Consider the following 12,553-nt stretch of genomic DNA (forward strand, 5'->3'; position numbering starts at 1 on the left):
GGAGTCCTCCTCCTAGTAGGAGTAGGACTCCCACTAGGAGGGGGAAAGAAGTGGGGAGGGAGAAGGAAAGGGGGGCGCCGCCCCCCTCTCCTAGTCCAATTTGGACCAGGGGGGAGGAGGCGCTCGGCCCACCCTGGCTGCCCCTCTCTCTCTCCACTAAGGCCCATATGGCCCATTACTTCTCCCGGGGGGGTTCCGGTAACCCTCCGGCTCTCCGGTTTTCTCCGAAATCACCCGGAACACTTCCGGTGTCCAAATATAGCCGTCCAATATATCAATCTTTATGTCTCGACCATTTTGAGACTCCTCGTCATGTCCCCGATCTCATCCGGGACTCCGAACTCCTTCGGTATATCAAAACTCATAAACTCATAATATAACTGTCATCGAAACCTTAAGCGTGCGGACCCTACGGGTTCGAGAACTATGTAGACATGAACGAGACACGTCTTCGGTCAATAACCAATAGCGGAACCTGGATGCTCATATTGGCTCCCACATATTCTACGAAGATCTTTATCGGTCAAACCGCATAACAACATACGTTGTTCCCTTTGTCATCGGTATGTTACTTGCCCGAGATTCGATCGTCGGTATCTCAATACCTAGTTCGATCTCGTTACCGGCAAGTCTCTTTACTCATTCCATAACACATCATCCCGCAACTAACTCATTAGTTGCAATACTTGCAAGGCTTATAGTGATGTGCATTACCGAGTGGGCCCAGAGATACCTCTCCGACAATCGGAGTGAGTGACAAATCATAATCTCGAAATACGCCAACCAACAAGTACCCTTCGGAGACACCTGTAGAGCACCTTATAATCACCCAGTATACGTTGTGACGTTTGGTAGCACACAAAGTGTTCCTCGGTAAAAACGGGAGTTGCATAATCTCATAGTCATAGGAACATGTATAAGTCATGAAGAAAGCAATAGCAACAACTAAACGATCAAGTGCTATGCTAAGGAATGGGTTCAAGTCAATCACATCATCTCCTAATGATGTGATCCCCGTTAATCAAATGACAACTCATGTCTAATGGTAGGAACATAACCATCTTTGATCAAAGCTAGTCTAGTAGAGGCATACTAGTGACACTCTGTTTGTCTATGTATTCACACATGTATTATGTTTCCGGTTAATACAATTCAGAATGAATAATAAAAACATTTATCAGATATAAGGAAATAAATAATAACTTATTATTGCCTCTAGGGCATATTTCCTTCAGTCAGTCTCCCACTTGTACTAGAGTCAATAATCTAGTTCACATCTCCATGTGATTTAACACCAATAGTTCACATCACCATGTGATTAACACCTATAGTTCACATCGACATGTGACCAACACCCAAAGGGTTTACTAGAGTCAATAATCTAGTTCACATCGCTATGTGATTAACACCCAAAGAGTACTAATGTGTGATCATGTTTTGCTTGTGAGAGAAGTTTAGTCAACGGGTCTGTCACATTCAGATCCGTAAGTATTTTGCAAATTTCTATGTCAACAATGCTCTGCACGGAGCTACTCTAGCTAATTGCTCCCACTTTAAATATGTATCCAGATTGAGATTTTGAGTCATCTGGATCAGTGTCAAAACTTGCATCGATGTAACCCTTTACGACGAACCTTTTGTCACCTCCATAATCGAGAAACATATCCTTATTCCACTAAGGATAATTTTGACCAATGTCCAGTCATCTACTCCTAGATCACTATTGTACTCCCTTGCCAAACTCAGGGCAGGGTATACAATAGGTCTGGTACACAGCATGGCATACTTTGTAGAACCTATGGCTGAGGCATAGGGAATGACTTTCATTCTCTCTCTATCTTCTGCCGTGGTCGGGCTTTGAGTCTTACTCAATTTCACACCTTGTAACATAGGCAAGAACTCTTTCTTTGACTGTTCCATTTTGAACTACTTCAAAAATTTGTTAAGGTATGTACTCATTGAAAACTTAACAAGCGTCTTGATCTATCTCTATAGATCTTGATGCTCAATATGTAAGCAGCTCCACCGAGGTCTTTCTTTGAAAAACTCCTTTCAAACACTCCTTTATGCTTTGCAGAATAATTCTACATTATTTCCAATCAACAATATGTCATACACATATACTTATCAGAAATGCTGTAGTGCTCCCACACACTTTCTTGTAAATACAGGCTTCACCGCAAGTCTGTATAAAACTATATGCTTTGATCAACTTATCAAAGCGTATATTCCAACTCCGAGATGCTTGCACCAGTCCATAGATGGATTGCTAGAGCTTGCATATTTTGTTAGTACCTTTAGGATGGACAAAACCTTCTAGTTGCATCATATACAACTCTTCTTTAATAAATTCATTAAAGAATGCAGTTTTTGTTTATCCATTTGCCAGATTTCATAAAATGCGGCAATTGCTAACATGATTCGGACAGACTTAAGCATAGATACGAGTGAGAAACTCTCATCGTAGTCAACACCTTGAACTTGTCGAAAAACCTTTTGCGACAATTCTAGCTTTGTAGATAGTAACACTACTATCAGCGTCTGTTTTCCTCTTGAAGATCCATTTAATCTCAATGGATCGCCGATCATTGAGCAAGTCAATCAAAGTCCATACTTTGTTCTCATACATGGATCTCATCTCAGATTTCATGGCCTCAAGCCATTTCGCGGAATCTGGGCTCATCATCGCTTCCTCATAGTTCGTAGGCTCGTCATGGTCAAATAACATGACCTCCAGAATAGGATTACCGTACCACTATGGTGCGGATCTCACTCTGGTTTACCTACGAGGTTCGGTAGTAACTTGATCTGAAGTTACATGATCATCATCATTAGCTTCCTCACTAATTGGTGTAGTAGCCACAGGAACAGATTTCTATGATGAACTACTTTCCAATAAGGGAGCAGGTACAGTTACCTCATCAAGTTCTACTTTCCTCCCACTCACTTCTTTCGAGAGAAACTCCTTCTCTAGAAAGGATCCATTCAAAGCAACGAATATCTTGCCTTCGGATCTATGATAGAAGGTGTACCCAACATTCTTTTGGGTATCCAATGAAGACGCACTTCTCCGATTTGGGTTTGAGCTTATCAGGTTGAAACTTTTTCACATAAGCATTGCAACCTCAAACTTTAAGAAACGACAGCTTAGGTTTCTTGCCAAACCATAGTTCATACGGTGTCGTCTCAACGGATTTAGATGGTGCCCTATTTAACGTGAATGCAGCTGTCTCTAATGTATAACCCCAAAACGATAGTGGTAAATCGGTAAGAGACATCATAGATCGCACCATATCTAATAAAGTACGGTTATGACGTTCGGACACACCATTACACTGTGGTGTTCCAGGTGGCGTGAGTAGTGAAACTATTTCACATTGTTTTTAACAGAAGGCCAAACTCGTAACTCAAATATTTTACTTCTACGATCATATCGTAGAAACTTTTATTTTTGTTACGATGATTCTCCACTTCACTCTGAAATTCTTTGAACTTTTCAAATGTTTCAGACTTGTGTTTCATCAAGTAGATATACTCATATCTGCTCAAATCATCTATGAAGATTAGAAAATAATGATACCTGCCACGAGCCTCAATATTCATCGGACCACATACATCAGTATGTATGATTTCCAACAAATCTGTTGCTCGTTCCATTGTTCCGAAGAACGGAGTCTTAGTCATCTTGCCCATGAGGCATGGTTCGCAAGCATCAACTGATTCATAATCAAGTGATTCCAAAAGCCCATCAGCATGGAGTTTCTTCATGCGCTTTACACCAATATGACCTAAACGGCAGTGCCACAAATAAGTTTGCACTATCATTATTAACTTTGCATCTTTTGGTTTCAATATTTATGTTTATGTGTATCACTACGATCGAGATCCAACGAACTATTTTCATTAGGTGTGTAACCATATAAGGTTTTATTCATGTAAACAGAACAACAATTTATTCTCTTACTTAAATGAATAACCGTATTACAATAAACATGATCAAATCATATTCATGCTCAACGCAAACACCAAATAACACTTATTCAGGTTCAACACTAATCCCAAAAGTATAGGGAGTGTGTGATGATGATCATATCAATCTTGGAACTACTTCCAACACACATCGTCACCTCACCCTTAACTAGTCTTTGTTCATTCTGCAACTCCCGATTCAAGTTACTAATCATAGTAACTGAACTAGTATCAAATACTGAGGGGTTGCTATAAACACTAGTAAAGTACACATCAATAACATGTATATCAAATATACTTATGTTCACTTTGCCATCCTTCTTATCCGCCAATCACTTGGGGTAGTTCCGCTTCCAGTGACCAGTCCCTTTGCAGTAGAAACACTTAGTCTCAGGCTTAGGACCAGACTTGGGCTTCTTCACTTGAGCAACAACTTGCTTGCTGTTCTTCTTGAAGTTCCCCTTCTTCCCTTTGCCCTTTTCTTGAAACTAGTGGTCTTGTCTATCATCAACACTTGATATTTTTCTTGATTTCTACCTTCGTCGATTTCAGCATTACGAAGAGCTTGGGAATCATTTCCGTTATCCCTTGCATATCATAGTTCATCATGAAGTTCTACTAACTTGGTGATGGTGACTAGAGAATTCTTTCAATCACTATTTTATCTGGAAGATTAACTCCCACTTGATTCAAGCGATTGTAGTACCCAGACAATCTGAGCACATGCTCACTGCTTGAGCTATTCTCCTCCATCTTTTAGCTATAGAACTTGTTGGAGACTTCATATCTCTCAACTAGGGTATTTGCTTGAAATATTAACTTCAACTCCTGAAACATCTCATATGGTCCATGATGTTCAAAACGTCTTTGAAGTCCCGATTCTAAGCCGTTTAAGCATGGTGCACTAAACTATCAAGTAGTCATCATATTGAGCTAGCCAAATATTCATAACATCTGCATCTGCTCCTGCAATAGGTTTGTCACCTAGCGGTGCATCAAAGACATAATTCTTCTGTGCAGCAATGAGGATAAACCTCATATCACGGATCCAATCCGCATCATTGCTACTAACATCTTTCAACTTAGTTTTCTCTAGGAACATATCAAAAATAAAACAGGGGAGCTAAACGCGAGCTATTGATCTACAACATAGATATGCTAATACTACCAGGACTAAGTTCATGATAAATTAAAGTTCAATTAATCATATTACTTAAGAACTCCCACTTAGATAGACATCCCTCTAATCCTCTAAGTGATCACGTGATCCAAATCAACTAAACCATGTCCGATCATCACGTGAGATGGAGTAGTTTCAATGGTGAACATCACTATGTTGATCATATCTACTATATGATTCACGCTCGACCTTTCGGTCTCCGTGTTCCGAGGCCATATCTGTTATATGCTAGGCTCGTCAAGTTTAACCTGAGTATTCCGCGTGTGCAACTGTTTTGCACCCGTTGTATTTAAGCGTAGAGCCTATCACACCCGATCATCACGTGGTGTCTCAGCATGAAGAACTTTCGCAACGGTGCATACTCAGGGAGAACACTTGTACCTTGATAATTAGTGAGAGATCATCTTATAAAGCTACCGTCGAACTAAGCAAAATAAGATGTATAAAATATAAACATCACATGCAATCAAAATATGTGACATGATATGGCTATCATCATCTTGTGCCTTTGATCTTCATCTCCAAAGTATCGTCATGATTTCCATCGTCACCGGCATGACACCATGATCTCCATCATCTTGATCTATATCAATGTGTCATCACATGGTCGTCTCGCCAACTACTGCTCTTGCAACTATTGCTATCGCATAGCGATAAAGTAAAACAATTATTTGGCGCTTGCATCTTATGCAATAAAGAGACAACCATAAGGCTTCTGCCAGTTGCCGATAACTTCAACAAAACATGATCATCTTATATAAAAACTTATATCTCATCACATCTTGACCATATCACATCACAACATGCCCTGCAAAAACAAGTTAGATGTCCTCTACTTTGTTGTTGCAAGTTTTACGTGGCTGCTACGGGCTGAGCAAGAACTGTTCTTACCTATGCATCAAAACCACAACGACAGTTTGTCAAGTTAGTGCTGTTTTAACCTTCTTAAGGACCGGGTGTAGCCACACTCGATTCAACTAAAGTTGGAGAAACTGACACCCGCTAGTCACCTGTGTGCATAGCACGGCGGTAAAACCAGTCTCGCGTAAGCGTACGCGTAATGTCGGTCCGGGCCGCTTCATCTAACAATACCGCCGAACCAAAGTGTGACATGCTGGTAAGCAGTATGACTTATATCGCCCACAACTCACTTGTGTTCTACTCGTGCATAACATCAACGCATAAAACCTAGACTCTGATGCCACTGTTGGGGAACGTAGTAATTTCAAAAAAATTCCTATGCACACGCAAGATCATGGTGATGCATAGCAACGAGGGAAGAGTGTGATCTACATACCCTTGTAGACCGACAGCAGAAGCGTTAGCACAACGCGGTTGATGTAGTCGTACGTCTTCATGGCCCGACCGATCAAGCACCGAAACTATGGCACCTCGGAGTTCTAGCACACGTTCAGCTCGATGACGATCCCCGGACTCCGATCCAGCAAAGTGTCGGGGAAGAGTTCCGTCAGCACGACGGCGTGGTGACGATCTTGATGTACTACCGTCGCAGGGCTTCGCCTAAGCACCGCTACAATATTATCGAGGATTATGGTGGAAGGGGGCACCGCACACGGCTAAGAATATGATCACGTGGATCAACTTGTGTGTCTATGGGGTGCCCCCTGCCCCCGTATATAAAGGATCAAGGGGAGGAGGCCGGCTGGCTCCTATGGCGCGCCAAGGAGGAGTCCTCCTCCTAGTAGGAGTAGGACTCCTATTAGGAGGGGGAAAGAAGTGGGGAGGGAGAAGGAAAGGGGGGCGCCGCCCCCCCTCTCCTAGTCCAATTCGGACCAGGGGGGAGGAGGCGCGCGGCCCACCCTGGCTGCCCCTCTCTCTCTCCACTAAGGCCCATATGGCCCATTACTTCTCCCGGGGGGGTTCCAGTAACCCTTCGGCTCTTTGGTTTTCTCCGAAATCACCTGGAACACTTCCGGTGTCCGAATATAGCCATCCAATATATCAATATTTATGTCTCGACCATTTCGAGACTCCTCGTCATGTCCCCGATCTCATCCGGGACTCCGAACTCCTTCGGTACATCAAAACTCATAAACTCATAATATAACTGTCATCGAAACCTTAAGCGTGCGGACCCTACGGGTTCGAGAACTATGTAGACATGACCGAGACACGTCTCCGATCAATAACCCATAGCGGAACCTGGATGCTCATATTGGCTCCCACATATTCTACGAAGATCTTTATCGGTCAAACCGCATAACAACATACGTTGTTCCCTTTGTCATCGGTATGTTACTTGCCCGAGATTCGATCGTCGGTATCTCAATACCTAGTTCAATCTCGTTACCGGCAAGTCTCTTTACTCATTCCATAACACATCATCCCGCAACTAACTCATTATTTGCAATGCTTGCACGGCTTATAGTGCTGTGCATTACCGAGTGGGCCTAGAGATACCTCTCCGACAATCGGAGTGACAAATCATAATCTCGAAATACGCCAACCCAACAAGTACCTTCGGAGACACCTGTAGAGCACCTTTATAATCACCCAGTTACGTTGTGACGTTTGGTAGCACACAAAGTGTTCCTCCGGTAAACGGGAGTTGCATAATCTCATAGTCATAGGAACATGTATAAGTCATGAAGAAAGCAATAGCAACAAACTAAACGATCAAGTGCTATGCTAACGGAATGGGTCAAGTCAATCACATCATTCTCCTAATGATGTGATCCCGTTAATCAAATGACAACTCATGTCTATGGTTAGGAAACATAACCATCTTTGATCAACGAGCTAGTCTAGTAGAGGCATACTAGTGACACTCTGTTTGTCTATGTATTCACACATGTATTATGTTTCCGGTTAATACAATTCTAGCATGAATAATAAACATATATCATGATATAAGGAAATAAATAATAACTTTATTATTGCCTCTAGGGCATATTTCCTTCAAACTTGGCCTCAAGTGCATCCCACATATCTTTTCCATTATCAATTGACGCATAAACATCAACTATGTTCTCACCAAGAACACTCAAGAGAGCAGCCTTAAATAGAGTATCCATTTTCTGAAAGGCTTGTGCCTGTTGAGCATCAAGCTCTCCTTCAGGTTTGCCAAGAGTGGCGTCATAGCAACTCATGGTTTGAAACCATAAGACTGCTCTCACGCGCCATCTCTTATAGTGGATACCCTCAAACATAGGAGGTCTCATGAAAGCAACAAAACCACTCGGGATAAATTGCCTATAATAAGGTTTTTGGATTGTTGGAAATATGAGCAATTTACCGAACGATTTTATTAACAGAAATATTAGATAAAGCATGACCAGTATAGTAGTGATAAAACAAGCCATGCGATTTAACAAAGAGAAGGTAAACAACATCTTCATATATGAACTGTAACTAAACATACCTAGAGCAGACAGTATAGCAAGTTGCATATATGAAATAGAGTCTAACATATCTAGGGCAAATACTAGAACAAGGAACTGTAGCAGGACCTCTAATAGAAAGGAGAAGAACACGTACGGGACAGCAGCATCAGAAGCGCTGTACTTGGGGTCGGTGTCCTCCCCTGCCATGTCGTCGAGGAGGTCGTGGACGTCGGGGAAGAAGTCGTCGTCGGGGAAGTAGTCGTCAGCGACCGGATCGTCCGTGATGAAACAACCAGTAGTCGCGCTGAGCGCTTCCCAAAAACCTTATCACCCTTCTCCCGTACAAGACTCAAAAGGTGCGGTTTCAGAGGCCTACTGTCCTGACTCGCGGTGCACGCCGCAAGTCGGGATGAGGAAGACAACAACAGCTCAAAGATTGGAACCGGTGGCGAGAGGAAGGAGAAGTTCTGGTGCGTCTCTCTGGGAGGAGCGACCTCCTTTTTATAGAGGGCAGCGACGGGAGGTGAAACGAAGAGACAGAGATGAAGCGAACAGCCAGCAGGCTGCACTGTTCGCATTCGAACTCCACTTTCGCAAAAATCTTTTCGGCTCATTCCCGCCGCGTCGAGGTGTGGCGAGGCGGGCGGCGGAGGAGGAGCGCGCGTGGATGTCCCTCTTGCTCTCATGCTCATACAAGTGGGGAAAGAACCTCCCTTATAAAGAGGTCCAACTCCCTCTAAACTAGCAATGTGAGACTAAACTTTAGTTTCACCTCTTGCCTTGCATGAATGGGCTGCATGGGCCTCTAGGATTTATTAAGAATTTCTGAAACTGCTATTAGGCTAGGCTTAAAATAGACAAAATTTCAGCAATTGTTTGCATTTCTTAGATTCCAAACCCTGCTCTGCTCCCATTATGAGTGGTGCATGGATCTTATACCTTGTTTGTCTGACTTTGAGTGATCCTCGCAGCATATCCATATTGGACTTTCTTTCTATAGGAAGTGGTGAAACTCTTTACATTTTCAAGAGTGATGCTTAGCCCATGGTTTTCTTGCCTTGGTTCTCACCGCTGTTACCTTTTCCTAGTGATGGATGGTAAAGTGTTTGCTTTTCAATTGTCAATGGACTAAAAGAATGATCATGGTTAAAGTCCTTTGACGTGAATACCAACTTCCAATTGATGGTGTTTTCCCAAAGTAAAACCCCACCTTGCAATAAAGACAAGAAAAAAGGGACGTGGAGGAATTGATCCCGGGCACCAATGATCCTGTATGAACAGTAAAATCCGAAAAAATAGTAAAAAATTCAAAAAAATCTGAAATTTGTTGTCAAGAAACTTTGATGTTTTTTCTACATGTGTGCCAATTTTCGTGATGAAATGACATTTGTGGAGGTGTCAGCAAAAAAAACAAAATCATGCTCCAAAAAAACTGTTTTTGGAAGCATTTTGGAGCATCGATTTTGTTTTTTTTGCCGAGACCTGCATGAATGTCATTTTGTCATGAAAATTTGCACGCATGTGAAAAATATATCAATGTTTGTTGCCAAAAAAATTCAGATTTTTTTGAACTTTTTAAATATTTTTTTCGTTTGTACTGTAGCAAAGGGTGCCTGTGAGCTCGAGCTCACAATAGCACTTTCGAGAAAAAAGTACTTTTAACTGGCAAATTGTTGCTTTGTTACCCATTCCCGTACCAGGAATACGGTTCTTGCAGTATATTCAGGTGCAGCAGATGCTTCAGGAATCTTAATTACTTAGCAGTTCTGTACACAAACGCACTATCAACTTCAGTATGATGTCTGCAATATAGGATTATAGTTCTTGGCGGTCTAGTTGATCTTGGCGAAGTCCAGCGTCTTCTTGCCCTCGAGCTTGCTGGTGACGTAGTGCCGGCTGTACTCGCCGTGCTTGAACCTCCGGTACCGGCAGGCCTCCCCGTCGGCGACGAGCTCCGGCAGCGGGCCGAGCTCGACGTCGTAGGCCGGCGCGTAGAACGTGACGATGGACAGCCGGTCCTGCTCGCCGTTGGTCACCGCCCGGTGCTCCACGCTCTTGTACCTGCCGTTCGTGAGCACCTCGAGCGAGTCGCCGAGGTTGACGACGAGGGCGTGCGGGACGGGGTGGACGGGCACCCAGGCGCCGTCCCGGAGCACCTGCAGCCCCGCGCGGCCGGCGTCCTGCTGGAGCACGGTGACCGCGCTCCCGTCGGAGTGCGAGCTCAGCCCCAGCACCAGGTCCGGCCGCGGGCACGGCGGGTAGAAGTTCATCCGCACCGCCTGCACCGCGTCGCCGAACATGCCCGCGAACGTACCGGGCGCCAGGCCCAGCGTCTCGGCGATGTGCTCGAGGAGACGATGGCAGAGCGCCCTGACCTCGGCGGAGTACCTCTCGAGGGTGTCGGTGAAGTCGGCCGGCGTGGTCGGCCAGAGCTTGGGTTGCCGGATGAACGCCGGGGACACGCCGAGCGCCAGCATGTTGCACCAGTCGAGCTTCTGGTCCTCGGAGAAGACGAAGGCGTGGCCGTAGCCCTGGATGCCGCCCGGCGCCATGGGGTACCGCTCCTTCTCCTCCAGCGGCAGCATGAAGAACTCCCTCGACAACCTCTCCATCTCGTCCAGCAGCTCGCCGTCGATGCCATGGTTCACCACCTACATGTAAACGTCACATAATTGATTTTCACGTGACAGATGATTGATGAAGTGGCCATATCGATTGGTGCGTACCTGGAAGAAGCCCCACTCCTGGCAGGCTCTCCTGAGCTTCTCCAGCTCGTCCACATCGCCGCCGCCGCGCCGGAGCTCGCCGGCGTCGATCACGGGGATCTCCGCGTGCGCGCACACGTTGGCACCGCCCGGCCGGTCATCCCCGTCCCGGACGTACCGCTCCGGCACGTCGTCCACGCACGCCCTCTGCAGCTCCTGCACGTCGTCAACCCGGCCGATCTTAACAACCCCACCGTCCTTCTCCTCCTCCTGCCGCTGCTGCTGCTTAGGGGAGCAGACGGCCGCAGAAGCCATTGCCGACCGTCCTGCTTCTCTGCCGAATATTGCTGCCGGCGTGCGCCTGTATATATAGGCCGGCTACCGAGAGGGAGACATCACTGGGATTCGTCCTGGCCGCTCTTGGTGGGTGTGAGTGTGAGTGTGATGTTATGTCACACGTGAGCTCAGCGCAGCTCCACTCGGCGAGAAAACCGAAAACACCATGAAAGATTCAGAAGTTTCGTGCCGGTGAAAACCACGGCATCCGGTCGAGGATGAGGATCAAGCCGGCAAGCTTTGCTTTCGCTCCGAGTTGGGGTACTATTCTTCTGCTACCGCTGGTGGCAGGCAGTGTGCGGTCGCTTTAGCGCTTTGGCCGGTTTATTGGCGAGCTTTTCGCTTTAGTTGGGTACTGTTTTGCGCCATGATCCGCGACTTTGTGACGCGGGACGGCCGAGTGGTTTCAGATGAGACGATTGTTTGCCAGTTTCGGAGGTGGAGGATAGGCACGGGCTGGGGTCCGTACCAAAAACTATGATATCCCGTGATGATGGGGACTGGATGGACGATGCCGTGATGGTGGCTCATGATGCATGTGAACCTCCTTTTCTTTTCTCCAGCAGCATTATTTTGAACTCTCTTTTTTTTTGCGTAGATGAAATGTAATTTTGTTTGTAAGTCAAAAAGTTTGGTATGGCCTAGCTCGGCCGAGTGTGCCACCAAGCCTAATCAACGGTTCCTCCTGTAACTTGCGGGGAGTCAACGCGCTGGTAAGTTGTCAAGACCGCCTTTTGTGTGTGTGTGTGGGGGGGGGGGGGCCCCACTACTTTTATTCATTTTTATGAAACCTTCGAAACAACTCGAAAGCATGTTTTAGAGCATCGACAACTCGACCTACCAAAATCCGTCCACCCCAAACGTTCGTGGATACGTCTAGATATTCAATTCCACTACTGGATACCTCATTTCAAACCATCAAATCCATATAATTACATGCAACGTAAAACCTTGTCTAAATCTTCCACAGCTACCGTCCTTCTTGTTCCCTCTGTGTCTTAGTCTGACGGTCGTGAGAC

The 12,553-nt window shown here is 45.2% G+C and overlaps 1 protein-coding gene across 1 annotated transcript; it reads right to left on the minus strand.

Annotated features, from left to right (window-relative positions):
* Window positions 1-10,229: 10,229 nt before the first annotated feature.
* LOC125545907 (protein SRG1) lies at window positions 10,230-11,786 on the minus strand. Its single transcript, XM_048709964.1, has 2 exons — window positions 11,220-11,786; window positions 10,230-11,144 (listed from the first exon to the last, which is right to left on the minus strand). Exons 1-2 carry the CDS (start codon window positions 11,511-11,513, stop codon window positions 10,326-10,328), a joined length of 1,113 nt encoding a protein of 370 aa, XP_048565921.1. The 5' UTR covers window positions 11,514-11,786; the 3' UTR covers window positions 10,230-10,325.
* Between the last annotated feature and the right edge of the window lie 767 nt (window positions 11,787-12,553).

The sequence above is a fragment of the Triticum urartu genome, chromosome 3 (assembly GCF_003073215.2).
Source record: "Triticum urartu cultivar G1812 chromosome 3, Tu2.1, whole genome shotgun sequence".
NCBI lineage: Eukaryota > Viridiplantae > Streptophyta > Magnoliopsida > Poales > Poaceae > Triticum > Triticum urartu.

Bases quoted from the DNA above. Each gene is read 5' to 3' on its own strand.
- LOC125545907 (XM_048709964.1), bottom strand. From the start codon at position 11,513: ATGGCTTCTGCGGCCGTCTGCTCCCCTAAGCAGCAGCAGCGGCAGGAG. The intron at 11,145-11,219 runs GTACGCACCAAT...GTTTACATGTAG, and splicing joins AGGAGTGGGGCTTCTTCCAG to GTGGTGAACCATGGCATCGA.